This window comes from Callospermophilus lateralis, chromosome 7, assembly GCF_048772815.1.
Source record: "Callospermophilus lateralis isolate mCalLat2 chromosome 7, mCalLat2.hap1, whole genome shotgun sequence".
In the NCBI taxonomy this organism is placed as follows: Eukaryota; Metazoa; Chordata; class Mammalia; order Rodentia; family Sciuridae; genus Callospermophilus; species Callospermophilus lateralis.
Genome location: NC_135311.1, coordinates 104,677,342 through 104,700,035, shown reverse-complemented (window position 1 = coordinate 104,700,035; position 22,694 = coordinate 104,677,342). Strand labels below are relative to the sequence as shown.

The following is a 22,694-nucleotide window of genomic DNA, read 5'->3' as shown; positions in this document are numbered from 1 at the left end:
AGATACCTAGGAAAGCTGGGAATGGAACCACCATTTGACCCAGCTATCGCCCTTCTCGGTCAATTCCCTGAGGACCTCAAAAGAGCATACTATAGGGATACTGCCACATCAATGATCATAGCAGCACAATTCACAATAGCTAGACTTTGGAATCAACCTAGATGCCCTTCAATAGATGATTGGATTAAAAAACCGTGGCATCTATACACAATGGAGTATTACGCAGCACTAAAAAATGACAAAATCATGGATTTTGCAGGGAAATGGATGGCATTAGAGCAGATAATGCTAAGTGAAGCTAGCCAATCCTTAAAAAACAAATGCCAAATGTCTTCTTTGATATAAAGAGAGCAACTAAGATCAGAACAGGGAAGAAGAGCATGAGGAAAAGATTAACATTTAACAGAGACGAGTGGGGTGGGAGAGGGAGAGAGAAGGGAAACTGTATGGAAATGGAAGGAGACCCTCAATGTTACACATAATTACATATAAGAGTTTGTGAGGGGAAAGGGGAAAAAAAAAAACAAGGGAAGAGAATTAAACAACTGCAGATGGGGTAGAGAGGGAAGATGAGAGGGAAGGGGAGGGGGGATAATGGGGGATAGGAAGGGTAACAGAATACAACAGTCATTAATATGGTATTATGTAAAAATGTGGATGTGTAACCGATGTGATTCTACAACTTGTATTTGGGGTAAAAATGGGAGTTCATGACCCACTTGAATCAAATGTATGGAAGATGATATGTCATGAGCTTTGTAATGTTTTGAACAACCAATAAAAAAAAAAAAAGAGAAACAAATCAGCATATAAATAGTATTTGAAGCTATGAAACTCTCCCAGGGGAGTATAGACAAAAGAAAAAGAAAAGACGTCAGGGACTAAGACCTGGGACAACACAACATTAAAATGATGGGAAAACAGGAAGTCTCAGCAAAGGAAACTGAAGAAGAATGACCAAACAGGCAGGGAGAGGCAGGTGGAAAACCAGAGACCTCGTTTGAATGTGGATTCATCTCTACTACTACTACTACTACTTCTTTAACCTTGTGAAAATTACTTTATCTCTCCACATCTTGATTTTCCTTGTATGATGTTTACAATAAACATAATACCCATTATCTCATCTAAGAATTAAGTATAGGAAAATGGTTAGCACATGGAGTGTTGGAACTCTTTAAGTGCTCAATAAATGGTAGTTATTATTATGATTAAAAACAATAAACCCTCCTAGGCTATAGTCATTTACTCTATCACTTTACCTAACTATTTCTCTATCAACTAGCTCTTTGTCAAAATGTCTATTTACTTATTTTCAAACATGCCCTGTATTTCCTGTCTCCCAGCCTGGTTCAGATTACTCTCTTAGTGTCACATAATATCTCTTTTCATATCTACTTGCTAAAATTCTAGCCCATTCTTTCGAAGCATACCACAAAAGCCATCTTTGGCTTTGAAATCACTCAAAATTTACCCTTAATGTGACCTCCTTTCTTTTACATCTTTAAAGTTTTAATCAACTCTCATGGCACTTACCACTTCCTTAGTGTGGGCAATCAAGAGTTATTTATATTCTCCTTTTATTTTATTCTCTTAAGTTATCTTCTCAAATTACCTAATATCCCTAGCAATATATTAATTCATCAGTTTAATAATAAGGATCTAAAAGAGATGCACATGTGTTTTTAAAAAGGTATGATTTAACCACTATTACTACAAGTCTTTTGGAATTTTCATTTGCTCTTGTTCTACATTGTTTAAATCAATACCTGACATTACATCAAATCCTGTTTACTACACATCTGCCTTTTATATTCCTCACTCTCACTACTCCTATTGAGAGTTAATTTTCAACCTCGAAACAAATAACACACTGTGCTAAATCTCATTATAATCTGTTCAATATAAGAAATCCAAGTTCTTAAGGCATTTCTACTAATCTATCTATGCTCATAATTCTTAATTTGTTACACTCAGCAACACAGAAAAACAAAGCATCCTACTTTCAGCATGACATAGAAGTATTAACATGTTTGTGTTTATTTTCCTTTAATTTCCTGCTCTGCTACACAGTAGCTGGCTTGTTTATCTGTTTTATTATTAAATAAACAGTGGGGAAGAAGCAGAGTTACTTAGTTAAAAAAAAGCTTTAAACTCCATCAGACCTAGATTTGAATCTAGTAAACTGCTGGTCTACCTGGATCAAATCTGTTGAACAATATAATCTTGATCAAGTTACTTAATATTTCTGGTCCTCAGTTTCTAGATGTTTGAAGTGGAATTATTACTTAAGAGGTCATTAAAAAAATGAAAATTAGATAATACAAATAAAGTATGAAGATTGTATGCAAAAATAACATTTAGCTTTTCTCTGTATTATTAACAGAATCTTTTCACATTTGTAAAACAATTTTCATTATCTGTTTGAAGTCACTATCTTTTCACTTAGCCCAACATCTATAAGAGTCAATACTGACTTAAATAACACTATCTTTTATAAGCAAAAAATTATTATTGGTTTTACAAATATTGGTTATAGTATATATTCTAGAAAGATCTTTAACCTTAGAAATAACAGAGATTATGAACAATACAAGGAGAAAGTGATAAACAAATGATTGACACTATTATTATTGGTAGGTTATAATTAGATAGAACTGTCCAATAATTTTAAATCCATAATTAACTGGACCAAAAATATAGAGACAAAAATATTAAAGGGTAATTAATGTTTCATATTCAGTAAATTCGATTAATTTTTTCTTTACCTGAATCACTTGCTGCAATAACAATTGTCCCACCAGGAGCAAAAGGATCATTGTGCTTCAATGTTTCTACCTAAACAAATTACACAAATCCATGACTAAGAGACAACATTTTGTAGCTGAAACTTAACTTTAACTTTCAAGAAAATATTCTTTACAAATTCTAAATTAATTCAAGAACACAAATATTAGGAACAAATGTTTTCCCCTACTGATCTTCAGTCTTATTAAGTGGAAATGATACATATTATTTTTTAATTAATTGTTGAACTGTGCAACATCCATTCCAAAGAGTACATGAAATGTACATATGGTTTAATAAATAAGTATTAGATGAACATCCATGTAATCATTTCCCAAGAAGTTGCCAACACCTCAGAAGATGTCACGTGCCCCTCTCCAATTACAACCCCACTCCTTCTCTGCTGAGGTGATTATTACCATGATTTTGGTGGTACTCATTTCTTCACAGCATTGCTACTTGTACAGTTGCAAGCTATTTTAACTATTTGTTCTGAAATAATTTAAACAGACAGAAGAGTTATAAAGATAACAGTTACCATACACCCTTCACCTAGCCATCCTCTAATGTTACTATTTCATATAATCATAGAACATCTGTTAAAACTGGGGAATTAATATTAGTACAAAACTATAAAGCATGGACTTTATTTGGATTTTACCAGTTTTTCCATTAATGTTCTTTTTCTACTTCAGGATATCATGGTGTATTCAGGATGCACACTATTTTCATAGATTTCCTGGAACTTCATATCATAAAATCCTTTGTTTTTATTTCCTAATTGTTACCTAAAAATAATTCTAGCATTCTGTGCCTCAGAGGAAACACACAGCTTTCGTTAAAAAGAAAATTGCTGCTTTTGGTAATAAACTATGTGAAAGTTTGGAATCAAGTTGCACAATTAGTGGATATAAGAGGTAAGGATTTTACCTGTCAATCAGCTGCCCCTATCTCAGTCCAGTTTACTTATACTACATGAAACTACTGTCTCAAAAACTAAGTCTCCAAATATAAAGAAAGATACAAACGAGCAAAAAACTCTCAGCCCATCCACAACTACTGAAATTGCATGACAGATACACGGAGGAGGTTTGTTACTTCATTTTGAGTACTTTCAAATATCTATAATATAAAGGTCATCAGATAATAAGCACTCACCTGTATGACCTTAGGCATGTTAAGTTAGTATTTTTTTTTTAGTCCCATATTTTATTTTTGAAATGGAGATACCAACACCTACCTTTTAATGTGAAGATCACAAATAATAAATGAGAAACACATAGAAACACTTGGGTCATAGTATGTGGTTATTAAAATAGTGGTTGTTATTGCAGATATGTATATACTCAAGAAAGCTTGACATTTAGTGGGAATTTATATTTCTATACAAGATTAATATTCCATATGTCTCCACTGTTCCTTTTACAGTAATTTTCAATAATATACCATATATTTCTGGCAAGATTTACTTAAGACTGATTTTTGGATTTCTAGTCATTTATTTTTAATATCCTGAATGGGATAAAATTTGATTCCTTCTCAAGGATGAACTTAATTTTTGAACATTATAAGTCAGTATACTCAATTGTTAGTGGTTGATCAAACTATGAATAACAAACCTGAACCAAAAACTAAATGGATTGAGATGAGACAGAATTCTTATTTTCTCCTCAAAAATGGGAATTAAATCCAGGGGACTCTACCTCTGATCTACTCAGATCTTTTGATTTTTCTATTTTAAGACAGGGAATTGCTAAGTTGACTGGCCTCAAACAAATAGTCCTCCTGCCTTAGATATCCAAGTAGCTGGGATTATAGGCATGCACCAAGGTTCTGGATGAGATAGAAATTCTTATATTACCCATTAGTAATAATCTAAGGGATGATTCTTTCATCACTATACATTTCAAGAAATTCACTTAGGACAATAGTTATCCACTCAAATTAACAGTTTTAAGTCCTCCCACTTACTGATGTATTATTGCTCTGGCTGGATGCACTAAAAGGGTCGTTACTTAAAGTGGCAAAAGGATCAGTAGAAGACTGCTTGAAGAAAGAGTCAGATGCAAATGGATCTGAACCTTTGAAAGGATCACCACCAAATGGATCTAAGAAAATAAAGCACAAATAAAATAAATTAAAAACATCATTACAGTCAACTTCCTACCACTTGAAGACAGGCATCACAACTGCCTTAATTAAAAGACATTTTGAAGTCTTGCAGAATCTAAAATAGGTGATAAGATACAGAGCTTTTCACCTACTAAACTTACTTTTAAAGTTAGCACATAATTTTAAGAGATCTAATTTTAAGTGCCCTTATTCTATGCTATCATAACTAAAGGAAACAGCAACAAAAACTTAAATATATTTCCCTTTCTGAGTTTAAAGCTAACAGTCAATACTTTGGAACAGGTTCAGGAAACAAAACTAAATTGTAAACAAGATTGCTTTATTCTAATGAAAAATCCCAGAAAAAGAATACTTTAAAAAGTCCAATACTGAGTAATTCTTCAAGATGTTTCCTTTTTCCCCATTCGCATGAATAGGCTATAATCTTAGGAAAATAAAATTATATTCTAACCTTGTAGTATGTAGATTCATTATGCTCATCTAATCTTTAGCTAGAGAGATTAGAGCCAATAGTATTTAAAGCAATATTAAAGATTATTAAAAAGTAAAACTGGGACTGGAGGTATAGTTCTCCTAGCATATGTGAGGTTATGGGTTCGATCTCCAGCACCACAAATACACACACACACACACACACACACACACACACACACACAGTACAGCTAACAGTTTATTAAGCAAATTCACAAGAACCTATGACTCTCTTACTGAAAATGCCAGGCATATGCACATCTTATTTTAGACTATGGCTGTAAAGCAGCTTCAACTCAATAAATAGGAAACTTATTTCCTATAACTCTCCAACATTGTTAACTCTCCTAAATACAAAATAAGCCAACAATAAGCAGAACTGAATTAAAGCTAAGATGTAATGCAATAATGTACTGACCAATTTTCCCAAAAGGATCATCCTTGAAAGGATCACCTGGATAAAATAAGGAGAAATCAAAATAACAAAATTTATTTTTGTGGCACCATTACTTAAAGGATAACTTTTTAAAAAAGGGTAACTCATAAAAAACTTTCATGTTAAACAAAAGTCAAATTTTTTAAAGCTAAGTTAGTTTCAATAACTCTACCTCCAAGCAAATAAAATTATGTCATTCACCTTAGGAAATATTTAAAATAATAAAGAATTTTAAAAAATAAAAGATAAAGGCTGAACTGAAATAAACCTCAAAAGAGACAAATTTGAAACAGAACCTACTATACTTACCTTGATCACAAGCAGAAGTTACAAATGAAGGGAAAGATAGGCACAACAGCATTAATTTTACTAAAAAATATCTACAGAAATGAAGACACTGAGCTTCACTGAAGCAAAGGAGAGACAGAGAGAGAAAGAGAGAGAGAGAGAGAGAGAGAGGAGTCCAGAGGCAAACCCTTATTTTTATGGCCATTTGATTTCTGACAAGAGTACCAACAATACACAGTGCAGAAACAACAGTCTTTGCAACAAAGTTTGGGGACAACACAACCCCTACACTTCATATCATATAAAAAAAATCTAAATCTAAATGAACTATAAAACTCTTGGAAGAAGAAAAAAATAAATTGAACTTTACCCAATTTAGGAATCTTTGTTAATAGCACATGAAGAACATAACAAACAACATAGAATGCCAAGAAAATATTGCAAATCATACATTTCATAAGAGAATTATTATTTAGAATATGTATAGCTCTCATAAATCAATAACAAAAAGGCAAACCAAATATAAAATGGGCAAAAAGATTTGATGCTCAACATTTGCGAACAAATTTTTGTGTGAATATGTTTTCATTTCTGAATGTATTATTGGTTCACACAATAGTTTTTGTTTAATTAGTAATTCTGCTTAATTGGTGGAGGAACTGTCAGACTGTTTTCCAAAGAGACCACACAGTTTTACAGTCCCACCAGTAGTGTATGTGGGCTGTAATTTCTCCATATCCTTGTCAACACCTGTTATTATCTATACTTTTGACTATATACATTCTAGTAGGTATAAAGCAATATCTTATTGGGGGTTGACCAGTATTAGGTATTTTTTCTATGTGTTTATTGGTTATTTGTATATCTACTTTAGTGAAATGTTTATTTAAATCATTTTGTCCATTTTGCAATAGGACTGGGCGTTGGGAGATAGAAAGTGACTGTTATTAGGTATGAAGTTTACAGAGTGATAAAAACTTTTCCAAAATTAGATTGTGGGGATGATTATAAAACCATAAACATACTAAAACTGTTAAATTATGTATTATGTTTTTATTATTTCACTTTATATTTTGCAATGCTGGGGATCAAACCCAGGACCTAGACCATACTAGGCAAGCACTCTTGCCACTAAACCACACTTCCAACCCCTGTACATTTTAAATGCACAACTTTTATATCTTTTGACACTTTATATATATTTATACATATATACATACATACACACACACACATATATATACATATATACACATATCAATAAAGCTGTTTTTAAAAAAAGAGTTCTAGCCGGGCATGGTGGTGCAACCCTGTAATCCCAGTGGAAACTGGGGCAGGAGGATCACAAGTTCAAAGGCAGCCTCAGCAAATTAGCGAGGCTTTTAATAACTCAGTGAGACCCTGTCGCTGGAGATGTGGCTCAGTGGTTAAGCACTCCTGTTCACTCCCAATATACACCCTCCACCCCCTCAAAAAAGAATTTTAGTATCTGGGCTCATCTCTGATATTAAGTAATTTATTCTGCCTTTGTGCCTTAAGTTTCACATCTTTAAAACTAATAATCAAACTCATCAGTTTCACAAGTTAATTTTGGAAATAAAATACAATGTCAAAGAGCTTTGACCCAAGTGATATTTAAAGTACTTTACATTGATATCAACTAATTCTTGGCTAACTTCAGAATGTCTTACCCTTGAGCCCCATATAGTGGCGTATACCTGTAATACCAGTGACTCTGGTGGCTGAGGCAGAAGGATTTTGAGTTCAAAGTCAGGCTCAGCCTTACTGAGGCCCTAAGCAACTTGGTGAAACCCTGTCTCTAAACCAAATATTAGAAAAAGGGCTGGGGATGTGGCTCAGTGGTCAAATGCCACGGGGTTCAATCCAGGTACCAAAAAAAAAAAAAAAAAAAAGTGTCCAACCTCCACAATCTCCACTACTTGCCTATACCATTTTTCCATTGGTTCTTATTCTGAAAAAGAAACATACTCTTTTTTTCTTTTTTTATTAGTTGTTGATAGACTTTTATTTTATTTCTCTGTATGTGGTGCTGAGAATCAAACCCAGCGCCCGACACATGCCAGGCAAGCTCACCACCACTGAGCCACAACCCCAACCCCAAGAAACATACTCTTAATTAGGGACCCCTAAGACATAATCAAAGATTTAGTCCTGGATTTAGTTGCCTGTGGCAGATAAATATTAGCAAACTTAAAACTATAAGTGTTTGTTTTCACTTTCTTATAATGAGTATGCTCTCAATGAAGTCCTAATTCTTACATAGTTTACACACTAAAAAGTCTTTTTGGGTAAACTTAAACTTATAATATTAAAATATGATACTTGGGGGGCTGGGGACATGGCTCAGTGGTAGAGCACTTGCCTGGCATGTATGAGGCACAGGTTCGAGTCTCAGCACCACGTATAAATAAATAAGATCCATTGACAAGTAAAAACTATTTAAAAAAAAAAGATACTTGGAGCTGGAGTTGTGGCTCAGTGATAGAGCGCTTGCCTTGCATGTGTGAGGTACTGGGCTCAATCCTTAGCACCACATAAAAATAAATAAATAAAATAAAGGTTTTGTGTTCAACTATAACAACAAAATGATACTTACTGCCAACGAAAGGATCAGATTGGAAAAAATCCAAGTTTGTATCTGCAACTGGACCTGTCAGTGAACTTGGTTCTGATTTAAATGGATCTTCCTAAAAATAATTTAAAATTAAAAAAAAAATTTTTAGGAACCAAGGTTTTAAAATACAACATTTTAAAATAAAATAATGCATGTTTAAATCATACCCATGCTTTAAAAAAACAAATATTATATTTTCGCAGTCATAAAGAACATTTAACACATTAGTGATAAGAGTACTTAAATATAAAATTATTTACCTCTTTAGCATGTCTGTCATTGTCAAATTCAGGACAAACTTTTTCATTAACAGATGCAGTTACCACTTCATTTTCATCAATCACATCAGGTGATATTTCAGGACTACTTCTTGCCTACAAGATAAACAAACAAACAAATAAATATACACATACATATGCATACACACTTTTTATATAAAAATATACTTTAACATATTTATTTATATGATTTAGTAAATACATAAAATTTCATATACACTCACACACTTGTTTTTTTTTTTTTTTTGAAGTGGCACTAGGGATCAAATTCAGGTCCTTGCCCTCACTATGTTAGTGCTCTAACACTGAACTATCCCCTTCACCCCACTTATAAAATATTACTGCTACAGACTACATTGTCCTTTTCTACCTGGCAGAGAAAACTAACAAAGGAAACTCAAACTTTATTAAAAAACAACAACAAAAAGACAAACATAATATACTCATTGAATGATTTCTTCTCCTATAATCTATCTTAGAAAAATGGTGTCACCAAGCATCAAAGTCACTTAAGCCAAAAGTGTTCAGGTCATCTTTAGCCACTTCCTATTTTGGTTATCCTTCAGCTAAAATAAGAGTCCAAGTCTTGCTCTTTCTACCTCTTTTTCTCAAATTCTTCTTTCTCCTTTTCTTCATCCAGACAGTCTCTATCACTCATTATATAATCATCATCTATGATCCAGACTGTAGGAGTAGCCTTCCACCTGCCTTCCTGCCTCCAATATTGTACTCTTTCAATCTACCCTCCTTTATAGTAGCCAAAGTAAGAGTTCTAAAATATGAATCTTATAATGGTCTTTCTGGTTAAAAGTTCTTCAACAACTCTCCACTGCTTTCTTGATTTAGATCATTAGTAAAAAGTCTTACTAATACCAGCAGTTTGATGTGTTTAAAGGATAATCCAGTAATCTGACTTTCGTGCTTACAAGAATATTGAATCATGTATCTATGACTTCATTGTCTAAATATAATGAAGTCTCTAAGTTTTACATCTTTTTTTTTTTTTTTAGAGACAGAGAGAGAGAGAGAGAGAGAATTTTTTTAATATATTTTTTTTTTAGTTTTCGGTGGACACAACATCTTTATTTGTATGTGGTGCTGAGGATCGAACCCAGCACGCCCACACTTGCCAGGCTAGCGGGCTACTGCTTGAGCCACATCCCCAGCTCTAAGTTTTACATTTTTAATATCTCTTAAATTTGTCATCTTCTCACCATTCCTTCTGTAACTGGTTAAATTTAGGCTAACACAACTCTCACAGGTTCTCAATAGCTCCTTTGTGTGTTCAGCCCCACTCTCCACTTACCCCATTTCTAAAAGGTAAATTTAATCATCTTATTTCTCATTTTAAATTCTTCAATGGCTACTCATAGCAGTAAGATAAATTCCACAATGCTTCAAGATGAAGCTAATTTTCTTATCCTCTGGCCAGGTATGATCTATAAGTCATTTTTTTTCCAGTTTGGTCCACACATCAAAATCATGCATAGAATTTGTTTTGAAAATACACGTACCTGGTTCCATTTAAGAAACTACTTCAGCAAGTTTGGGGTAGAACATATTACATGTGTGTTTTGAGAAAGTACTTAAGAAAATGCAGATGCCCAGTAGGAGAGAGACTTACCTCTTGCTAATATCTTCCTCACCATAACAAGATGTCCTCAAAACCTCTCATGATTCTAAACAGATGTTTTCTTCTACTTGTATCCATGCTATACTGATTCTCTGAGAGGAATGTACCACCTTCTTCTTTGCTCAACCCTTATTCACTTGCCAAAGCACTCCCTACAAAACCTTTTTTGAGTGCCTTTCAGCTGTCCTATCTGAAAAGACTATGCTTCTTTTATCAGTCTTCTAACACAGTGTCATGCTACTAGACTATATGCTGCTTAAAGGAAAAAGTTAAAGATACTTTATCTCTATAGCCCTAACATATAGTTGGCACAATCTAAATAACTAGTAAAAATCAATGTCCTCAATATTATAATATTATATAATAAAGAATTCCTTTCAGCTTTGAATGAGAGTAACTAAAAAACTTCTGGTATTAGTTTTTTTTTTTCTTTTTCTTTCAATACTGGGGAAAATCCAGAAACTCTCACATGCTAGGCAAGCTCTTTATCACACAGCTATCCCCTCAGCTACTTAAAAAAAATTTTTTTTAAAAAGTTAATATCTAAGTCAGGTTGAGGTGCAGCAGCATCTGCTTATTGTAAGATAAATTCTCAACAACTCAAAAAGCTGAAATAGGAGGACTACCTGAGAACATGAGTTTTAGACTACCCTACACACACACACACACAAATTTCCTTTAGAAGTATTGTTTTTTAAATATGTTCTACAAGGCCATTAAAATTACATTTCAGGAGCTGGGCAAGTGGTGCATGCCTGTAATCTCAGGAGGCTGAGGCATGAAGATTAGAAGTTTGAGGTCAGGCTCAACAACTTAATGAGACCCTGTCACAAAATAAAAAATAAAAAGGTCTAGGGATGTAGCTCAAGTGGTAAAGTGCTCCTTGGTTCAATCCCCAGTAACCTCCTTTAAAATAAATAAGTAAATAAACAAAAAAATAAATAATTTAAAAAATAAATTAAATTACATTTTAATACTAGTTAAAGCTGTGAGTCTTACTGTATCAAAACTTACTCTCTGCCTCTAAAAACGAAATCTCAATAGTCCTCAGGGCATACTAACATATTTATATTAGGTATGATGCCAACAAAAGTTTGATTTGCATCCATCTTTTTTTCTGAAGTTGATTATGAAAGTATTAGACTCACTGGAGACTCCTGATGTATGGGCTCGGACTCCAGGTTGTTCTGGCCTTCAACCTGTTCATTAAGGTTGGCTGTCTCACTGCTGCTCGTGCTGAGGCTGCAATAATCTGTAGCACCATTTACAAGAATGCTGTGTGGACTACTGCACCAATTTGACTGATTATTATGATTTTCCAGCTCTTTCATTTCCATGAGTCTCATTTGCATCTGTCAACACAAAGTAAAATTACAAAACAACTTATTAGTAGAAAGACATGCAACATAAAAATAATTATATCCTTAGTTTTGGTCAAAAACAAATTTGCTCTTCACCAGGAGAATCCTCTGGGAATATAGCATGACTTAGAGGAAAGATTTCAGTAATCTCTCTCTAGTACACATGATTTCTTTTTTTATTGGGGTATTTTTTGAAATTTCCCAAGAATTTCGATTCTTACAAATTGCAAAGAATCTGTGAACTAGCAGTATTTCGTGGTAGAATTAGAAAAAGAAGGGCCAGAGTACTGGAAGGAAAGATAGCAATATGACAGAGAAAAAGACTACTCAGTGACAGTACTTTATAATAGAGATACAGAAGTTGAGGGAGAGACAAGGCTTTGGAAGCAGCTGTACTCTACTGGGAAAGGAGAGTGAAGATAAGGGTCCTATACTATGTAAATGGGGTTAGAGCCCTAGAAAGTATTGTCTAAATCTAAGTTGTGCTGAGCATGTTAAATAAAGAGCACTTGAAGCATGTATTTTTTTTTTCTTTCTTTTTGTGACGGGGTGTACAGGGCTTGAACCCAGGATGTTATGCCTCTGAGCTACATCCCCAGTCATTTTCATTTTTATTTTATTTTGAGACAACATCTCCCTAAGTTGCTGAGGCTGGCCATGAACTTTGATCCTCCTGCCTCAGCCTCCTGAGCCACTGGGATTGCAGGCATACATCACCACACCCAGCTCAACGTGGTTTGTTTTGTTTTTGTTTTTTATGGTGCTGGGAATTGAACCCAGGGCCTTGTGCATGTGACACAAGCACTCTACCAATTGAGCTATATTCCCAGCCCTCAAAGTGTCTTTGATTTCATTATCCAAATGAATTTATACTCCTGGAACAATAATAAGATCCATAAGATAGAATTCAATAAATTGTAATATATTATAAAAGCTAGATGCTATATGGGACCATGAATAGAAGAACAAAATACTAACATCTATTTTTATTTATTTTGCATTACAATTTTTTTAAACATTTATTTATTTATGTATCTTTAGTTTTAGGCAGACACATTATTTTGTTTTTATGTGGTATTGAGGATCGAACCCAGTGCCTCATGCATGCTAGGCGAGCGCGCTACCATTGAGCCACAATCCCAGTCTCTATAATTCTTATAATACAAATAGAGCACAATTTTTCATATCTCTGGTTATATATAAAGTATGTTGACACCAATTCGTGTCTTCATACATGTACTTTGGAGAATAATGTCCATCACATTCCACCATCCTTGCTAACCCCCTGCCTCCTACCTTTCCCTCCCACTCCTCTGCCCTATCTAGAGTTCATCTATTCCTCCCATGCTCCCCCTCCCTACCCCACTATGAATCAGCCTCCTTATATCAGAGCATTTGTTTTTGATATAAGGAGGCTGATTCATGGTGGCTAACTTCATTTGGCTAACTTCACTTAGGATTATCTTCTCCAATGCCATCCATTTACCTGCAAATGCCATGATTTTATTCTCTTTTATTGCTGAGTAATATTCCATTGTGTATATATGGCACAATTTTTTTTAATCCATTCATCTACTGAAGGGCATCTAGGTTGGTTCCACAGTTTAGCTATTGTGAATTCTGGTGCTATATACATTGATGTGGCTGTGTCCCTGTAGTATGCTGATTTTAAGTCCTTTGGGTACAGACTGAGGAGAGGGATAGCTGGGTCAAATGGTGGTTCATTCCCAGATTTCCAAGGAATCTCCATACTCCTTTCCATATTGGCTGCACCAATTTGCAGTCCCACCAGCAATGTTTATACTAACATTTATAATAACAAAAAGCAAACTTATAAATATCTCAAAGCAATCAATAGGGGCTGGGGATGTGGCTCAAGCGGTAGCGTGCTCGCCTGGCATGCGTGCGGCCCGGGTTTGATCCTCAGCACCACATGCAAAGATGTTGTGACTGCCGAAAACTAAAAAAAATAAATAAATATTAAAATTCTCTCTCTCTCTCTCAAAAAAAAGCAATCAATAAGGCAGATTCAAAAAGTTTCTATTGAAAAAGTATAGATGGAATTTTACTGGGTAATTTCCATTTTTTTCATAAACTGTAATTTTTAAAAATCACTTTTGAATTCCCTTCATTTATTACCATGCCACTTTTTGTTTTTAGCAAACATAAAAATGAATAATTACTTAATGATCTTTCATAAATCAAGCCTCTCTGTACCCTCTATTTTAATTTCCCCATAGGGTTTTTAAATTACTGAAATTGGAATCTATAATTTTCCACAGGTCTTTTGTTGAAAGCCACAACTTACGCCCTCTGGTGATAGAAAGGTGTTAGTAGCAGTCTTCTGTTGTAACTTTTCCCCTGATGGCTTTTTCTGCTTTAAGCTTTCTTTCTCTATCTGACTAGCTCGAAAGACCTTCTCTTTTACTTGAATCTTTTCCTCTTTCTGACTAACTTGAGAGACCTTCTCTTTTACTTGAATCAATATGTCTTCTCCTTCCTCTACCTTTGTCTGAACTGAAGGCTTTGGACTAAGCAAACAAGATACCAACGCCCACAATGTCAATGTGCCAACTGGCAGAGTTCCTGGGCTTTTCTTTTCTATTCTTTTTAAATCTTCACCATGATGGTTCCATTGTGATATATTTAACAATTCCTGCACTTTTTTTTTTAAATGAACAATCTTGAGCTCTTTGAGGTTAGAAACTACAAATTTTGTTTTATATACTTTGTATCTCCAACATCAACCATAATGATGCACTCTATAAGTTTAATATATTCACTGAATGAACATCAGTATTGTGCTTTATATATCTGAACAGTGGTTATAAGTAAGTGTGTTTGTGTGTGTGTGTATAATCTACCAAATAACATCGTATTTTGAGTTTAAACAATCTAAAAATATTACATATTTATAAAACACAGCATACAACCTTTATATAATAATAGAGCAGTGGCTTATAAACTCTTTTACTTTAACCCATAAAAATAAATCAATTACACACCTTAATCCAGTAAAGGTATATGTACACATTTGGATTTATTTGTGTGTGTATATGTATACATAAAGACATACACATACATAACATAGACACATGCATTTATATGATGTGAGTAGATATGTAGTCAAACATACCCTCACATACATATAACACACACATACATATTAGTGAAACAAGTTTCATGAAGTTATACTTATCCTGATTATAATTAATGCACCATGTCTCATGCATGCCAGGTAAGCTTTCTACTACTGAGCTACACCCTCAGCCCTGTATTTCATTTAAAAAAATTTTTTTATCCTGATCATTATATCAATTTCATGCTCCACTACAACTTTAAAACCATGAAATTAAAATTAAACCCATCATATAGATGAAACAGTGAGAGGAAATACCTGCTTATCAAACAATTTATTTAGAACAGAATCCTTATGGTTACCCTGAGACAATTAATAGAATCTTGACCAAAATTAGGTTTTCTTTTGTATGGCTCATACACATTGCTTTATTTTCTCAATAATGATTTCTAATATCTTCTTTACTTGTTTATGTTCCTTCCTTTCAAAGAAGCCCCCTTTCTAAAAAGGTCAAAGAAAGGAAAACGAAAAGACAAGTCAAAGATTGGGAGAAATTATTGTAAATCATTTATCTGATAAAGGAATTAGGTCCAGAACATGCTAGAAACTTATAATAATAAAAGACAAATAATCTAATTTTTGAAATGAATGAAAGACATTAATAGACATTTCATCTAAGAAGATAAAAAAAAATGGCTGATAAGTACATGAAAAGGCACTCAACAAATGACAAGTGATAACTTCTCATCAAGGAAAAGCAAGTTAAACACTATGAGATACCACTTTACACCTATTAGAAGGACTATAATGTATTGGTGACAGAAGAACCTAGACCCCTCATATACTGCTGGTATATGTATAAAATGGTGCAGCTTCTTTGGAAAACAGTTTATTAATGTTAAAGTAAAGAAGTAAAGCACCACTTTATAATATGGCCAGCTATTCCACAACCAAAAGAAATAAAATCACCTACACAGAGACTTGTAGGTGAATGTTCACAGCAACATTATTCAGTATAGTCAAAAAGTAAAAAGAATGTTCATTAACTGGGACATTAAATAAATGAAATAGTTTCTAAATATATAATGGAATATCTTCAGCAATAAAATGAAACATAATGTCAACGATACATTCCACAATAGATGAACCTCAAAAATATGGCTGTTAAAAAATCACTTAAGATTACATATTGTTTGACTGCATCTATATGAAGTATCCAAAAATGACAAATCTGTAAGAAGCAGAAAGCTAATTTATATGATTGAAGACTGGGGCCTGGGAATGTGGCTCAAGTGGTAGTGTGCTCGCCTGGTAGGCGTGCGGCCTGGGTTCAATCCTCAGCACCACATACAAACAAAGATGTTGTGTCCGCCGAAAACTAAAAAAAATAAATATTAAAATTCTCTCTCTCTTAAAAAAAAAAATGATTGAAGACTGAAAAAAAAAAGAGAAGGAGAGATCATTTAAGAATAAAAGAAGTATTTTAAAGCTGGATTGTGATGCTTGTGCAACTCAAAATTTACTGAATAATCACTGATTTATACCCTTAAAACCTGAGAATTAGAGCTGGGATTGTAGCTCATCAGTGGAGCACTTACCTTGCATGTATGAGGCACTGGGTTTGATTCTTAACACCACATAAAAATAAATAAATAAAATAAACGATTGTCCATCTACAACTAAAAAAATATTTTTAAAAAACCCTTTAGATAAAATCAATTTTGAAAAAAAAACCTTAGAATTTTATGATATATAAATTCTACCTCAACAAACGAGTTTTTAAAAAACCAAAAAACTATTTTAAGAATATCCGTTCTTCTGGTAGCATTACCAACCAGGGAAACTATTTTGGGTTATCTTCTTACTGAGGACCTACACTGAAATAAGAACTGTGCTAATCGACCGATTAAAAAACAAAAACAAAAACAAAAAAAAAACTGTGTAAGCTCCTAGAACAGAAAGGAAAATCTACTAGAAGAGATCAACATATAAATAAATGTGCAGGAAAAAATCTTAACCATTATTATAACAAAGTCCACCAAAAGCTCACCTTCCAGATAAGAGGGAGCAGAGAAAGGAGGAATTCATTATATATAATAATTAAGAATACTGAAAGGGGTTTCAGAAGACCTGGATGAATGTGGCTCCTTTAAAGATTATTTAAGCATAATTTCCTTGGCCTCAGCTTATTTAAGTTCAAATTGAAAGAAGGAAATGACATGAATTCTATGTTCTTATGTAACCAACCATCTTACTATCATGATAACTAAAATGTCAATTCTCCATGTAGTAAAGGCTAAAAATGAAAAAGCAAAGGATTTATACATGGGACCAATCATAAAATCCCAAATTTATTTATAGAAGAAACAATTTTCTAATTTCAAAAAATAAAAGTTTTTCCCAAACAGAAAAACCTTTTTCAAAATTAGAACAATAAGACACTAGGTTATTACTTATAAAAGTAAGCAACACTTATTGAGCATGTATGTTCCAAACACTATACTAAAATATCTCACGGGTTTTGCCTCATTAGTCCTTACATTAGCCCTCAGAAGTTGGTGTTTTGTTAATTCTCCAATTTTAAAGACAATCTGATCCTAAGGTGGTTCATCTAGTTAGTGGCAGTTCTCGTCCCAGTGTAGGTTGGTCCTCAATAAATGAATAACCCAAAATAGTTATCCTACTGGGAATGCTACTAGATGAATAAATATTCTTTAAAATATTTTTTTCCTTGGGTTTTTTAATTAAAGAAAACCATTTGAGATAAAATTTATATACAATAAAACAAATTTATAGAGGCAAGAAGCAGATTAATTGTTACCTGAGGGTAGGAATGGAGACTGACTAAAAATAAGTATGAGGGATCTTTTGAGAGAGATGGAAATGTTCTAAAATAGAATTATTACATTTTTACAACTCTAAATTTACTGTAAGTCACTGATCTGTTATGCCCTTAAAAACCTAGCCCATCTCAATGCAAAGCCCACACTCTTACTCACTGCTCCAATGAGCATGAGATGTACAGGATATATAATTTTAATGTGTAACTGACAAGAAACCTATTTAGATTAATAACCAAAAAATAAATAATAAAGTAGGCAGAGGGAGAAAGATCAAAAGTTGACTGAGAGGTCAGCTGACAGTCCAATTGGGCTTATTTATTGCTTTACAAAGACTTACTGAACTGATCTCCTGCTGTGAATCTTGTAGGTGCTGTTGAAGAGGTTCCAGCTGAGCCTTCCCTGACTCCACACTCTCCTCCAATTCTGCTGTTTCTTGTTGCAGGAGACTTAGCTCTTCTCTAGCTTTGGCCAATTCTTCTTCATAAGTGGAGATCTGTGATTCCTGATTAGTTATTTCTGCTTTTAGAGAAGAGATCTATAATATGGAGATGAATAAGAAGAAATGGGAATTAAAAAAGAGCTGTCATTAAAATGTTAATAATGTACTTATTTCTTTGTTTACTATTTTGGTGTTTTTTGATGTATGGTTTTGGCAGAAAAGGGTATTGGTATAGAGGAGAGTTGAAGGTTAGATATTTTACTTCCAAACTATCTGGAAAAACTTTGCCTTCTACAACAGGGTTCTTCTATTTCCACTAAAGAGAGCCTGTAATTTCTGATGAACCTTACTCCATTTCCCTCATATGCCAACTGCTGATGAGATTGTCACTTAATGAGAATAATAACAAAAGTAGAGAATATTTTCATTTTAAGCCAAGAAAAACAACTCAGGTACAGATGTAGGCAGCAATAAGTAGCCTGACATTACCAGCTGAGCCTCCTCAGCACATTTCTTTCTGACTTCCTTGAGTTGCTCCTCCAACTGAGCTTTCTGCTCATCCAGTTCATCAAGGAGTTCCTGTACTTGCTGCTTTTGAGCCTGTAGTTTTTGTAGATTAACATTTTCCCTTTGAACTTCATCTTGAAGATCCTGAAATATAAGAAAATTAATATATTATTCTCTTTGGGGGCAGGGAAAGTTTAAGTTAATTTTTAAATCCAACTTAGGAGGGGCTGGGTTATAGCTCTTGGTAGAGGTAGAGCACTTGCCTCGCACTTGTGAGGTACTAGGTTCTATCCTCAGCACCACATAAAAAATAAATAAATAAAAAAGATATTGTGTCCATCTCTAAAAATATATATATCTTTAAAAATAAATAAACAAATCCAGTTTAAGAGAAAAAAACTCTTATTGTTTTGGAAGACAACCTCCTCCACCACCATACCAGGGATTGCACCTGGGATGCTTAACCACTGAGCCACATCTCCAGTTCTTTTTTTTTTAGTTTTGAGATAGAGTCTCATTAAGTCCTTAGGGCCTCACTAAGTTGCTGAGGTTGGTATTGAACTTGTTATCTTCCTGTCTCAGTTTCCCCAGTCTCTGGGATTACAGGCATGCGCCTCCACTCCTAGCTTTATATACAATCTTTACTTGAGAACTCCTTCCCTAAATTCCAGATTTAGATATCCAATATGCTTACTCAAATCTATCCTTCAGGATTGGGGATGTAGTTCAGTGGTAGCATAGGTGAGACTCTGGGTTTGATCCCCAGGACTGCAAAAACAAAATAAAATTGAAAACAAAACAAAACAAAAAACTGGCCCCAGGCAGCTATGGGCTTCACTAACATGTTGAAAATAGATCTCCTGGCACTTTCCCCAAAATCTTCTTTAATTTCAATCTTCCCACATCTCAGTTTTTCTAGTCAAGAAAATATGACATCTTCTTCTCTCACTTCTCTCACTTCTCATCTCCAATACATCAGCAAATCCTGTTGCTACTTCCTTCAAATAAATGGGATTGTTTTTTGTCTTGTCCCCCACACCCCACCGGCCTCATGCCAATTTGGCAAGCCACTTTTATCTTTCTTCTGGATAGCAGCCTTCCAGCTGATAACCCTGCTTCCATTCATGCTACCTTTCTATGTATTTTCAGCACATCAACCACTATTAAAAACCTATGCTAAATATCATACACTCTTGAGGCTTGTATGTGGAAGTAAGAAAGGTGGTTGCACAGTAGAGACTAGAATAATGATTACCATAGCCTGGGAAGGCCTGGGGAAGGAAAGCAAGTGGGAAAATAGACAATGAGGTGCAACTGCATAAGAGGAATTACTTTTTTGTTCTATTGCATAGTAGGATAACTATAGTTGACAACTATCATTAAATATTTCAAAATAGCTATTAGGATTTTAAATGTTCTACCATAACAAAATGACATGTCTGAGGTGATAAGTCAACTCCCTGACCTGGCCATTTTACATTGTATAAAGGTATTTGAAATGTCACATTGTATCTTAAAAACATGTACAATTACTATATGTCTACTAAAATTAAAAATATTTTTTTAAAAAATGAAACCTAGCTGGGGTGGTGTCCACACTTGTAATCCAAACTCCTTGGAGGCTAAGGCAGGAGGATTGCAAGCTTGAGACCAGTCTGGGGAAATGAGCTAGACCCTCAAAATTTAAAAAGGGCTGTGGCTGTGGATGACATTTGCTGTCCAGTTTTCAGCTCACTGTCCACTGCCTGGTGTGGATGGGTGAAACCCAGGGCCTCTCAGTTCCAGTGTCAATGCTGTTATAGTCTAGATTCTATAGACAGAGCCTCACTAATTTGCTGTCTTGAACTTGCGATCATCCTACCTCAGCCTCCTGAGTCACTGGGATTACAGGCATGCGCCCTTGCACCTGGCCCTGGCTTCTTTCATTTTAACATACCATTTTCAACCTTGGCATATAATTATTTTAAACAGCTTTAAAACAGTTTATATAACATAAAATTTGTATATTTTAAGTGTACACTTCAGTAAGTATAATACATTTATATACCTGCACAACAATCATAATTCATCTTTAGAATAATTCATCACTCCAAAAGTTTATCTTTAGACACTTTGCAGTTAATCCCCACTTCCACCTCATGCTCCAGGCAATTAATAATTTGCCTTTTGTTACTACAGTTTTGCATTTTATAGAAATTTCACATAAATAAAATCATATATGCAACCTACTATATCTGGCTTGTTATATTCAGTATAACATTTTATAGATTCATGTGTTGTTGCATGTATAAGGAGCTTATTTGTTGTTTCCCTTTTTATTGCTGAGTAGTATTTCATCATATGATGGATATTGCAGCTGACAGACATTTACTGTTTCTAGTTTGGGCTATAATGTTTTTGTGAATTATTTTTGGTCTCTCTCCCACACAAATATAAGCAAGCAGGAATATTTGTGTTATTCACTGCTGTACTCCATAAGGATTTAGTGAATAATCAAAGATCTAATTCTTTTTTTTTTTTGGTACCAGGAATTGAACCCAGGGGCACTTAACAACTGAGCCACATCCCCAGCCCTTTTAAATATTTTAATTAGAGACAGACAAAATATTGCCGAGTTGCTTAGGGCCTCACTAAAATTGCCAAAGCTGTCCACTGTCCTCCTGCCTCAGCCTGCTAAGCAGCTGGAATTACAGGTATGCGCCACTGCACCCAACTTTAAAGATGTTAATTCTTACAGGGAGTGGTGGCACATGCCTACAAATCCCAACAACTCCAAAGGCTGAGGCAGGAGGATTGAAAGTTCGAGACCAGCCTCGGCAACTTAGAACCTGTCTCAAAAATCAAAAACAAAAAGGGTTAAGGATGTGGCTGAGTGGTTAAAGCACCAAAAGAACTGAAAATCTTCTTTTTCATTTTTTTTTTTTTTTTTAAATACTGGGATTGAACCCAGTGGTGCTTTACCACTGAGTTACATCCCTTCAGCCCTTTTAATTTTATTGAGGTAGATGAAAGCAGTGGAAGAAGTAACTACAGATGTGGTAGAAAGCACAAAAGAGCTAGAATTATAAGGGGAGTCTGAAGATGTGACTGAATTGCCATAATCACATGATAAAATATTTAAAATTTTTTTTTTAGTTGTAGTTGGAAACAATTCATTTATTTTATTTATTTATTTTTAGTGCTAGGTGAGTGCTCTACTGCTGAGCCACAACCCCAACCCCACATGATAAAATTTAATGTTCTTAAGGATAAGTCAAAAAAAAAAAAAGTGTTTTCCTCTCCTGGCAAAAAAGCTATGATCAATGCTGAAATGAGGGGCTGGGGATGTGGCTCAGGCGGTAGCGCGCTCGCTTGGCATGCATGCGGCCCGGGTTCGATCCTCAGCATCATATACAAACAAAGATGTTGTGTTCTCCGAAAACTAAAAAATAAATATTAAAAAATTCTCTCTCTCTTTAAAAAAAAAATGCTGAAATGATAATAAAGGTCTTGGAATATTATATGAACTTAGTTGACAAAGCAGGTTTGAGAGGAATGACCCCAAGTTTTTTGTTTTTTTTTTTTAAAGAGAGAGAGAGAGAGAGAATTTTTTTTAAATATTTATTTTTTAGTTTTTGGCGGGCACAGCATCTTTGTATGTGGTGCTGAGGATCGAACCCAGGCCGCACGCATGCCAGGCGAGCGCGCTACCGCTTCAGCCACATCCCCAGCCTCTGACCCCAAGTTTTAACAAAAAAAATTTTAGTTGTAGTTGGACACAATACTTTATTTTAGTTATTTATTTTTATGTGGTGCTAAGGATTG

The 22,694-nt window shown here is 34.3% G+C and overlaps 1 protein-coding gene and 1 non-coding gene across 4 annotated transcripts in view; one reads left to right on the top strand and one right to left on the bottom strand.

Annotated features, from left to right (window-relative positions):
• Eps15 (epidermal growth factor receptor pathway substrate 15) overlaps window positions 1-22,694 on the bottom strand; it is a 128,642-nt gene that overhangs the window by 23,474 nt on the left and 82,474 nt on the right. For all 3 annotated transcript variants that reach the window (XM_076860432.1, XM_076860433.1, XM_076860434.1), the window contains exons 14-21: window positions 18,873-19,034; window positions 18,282-18,479; window positions 11,810-12,013; window positions 9,011-9,124; window positions 8,733-8,823; window positions 5,810-5,845; window positions 4,759-4,895; window positions 2,769-2,838 (exon numbers count right to left, since the gene is read on the bottom strand). In XM_076860432.1, the coding sequence (XP_076716547.1) occupies window positions 2,769-2,838; window positions 4,759-4,895; window positions 5,810-5,845; window positions 8,733-8,823; window positions 9,011-9,124; window positions 11,810-12,013; window positions 18,282-18,479; window positions 18,873-19,034 (1,012 nt within the window). The remainder of the gene's footprint in view (window positions 1-2,768; window positions 2,839-4,758; window positions 4,896-5,809; window positions 5,846-8,732; window positions 8,824-9,010; window positions 9,125-11,809; window positions 12,014-18,281; window positions 18,480-18,872; window positions 19,035-22,694) is intronic.
• On the top strand, window positions 20,562-20,671 carry LOC143405381 (small nucleolar RNA ACA64). The gene has a single exon (XR_013092081.1). It is a non-coding gene; the product is annotated as a small nucleolar RNA ACA64 (small nucleolar RNA).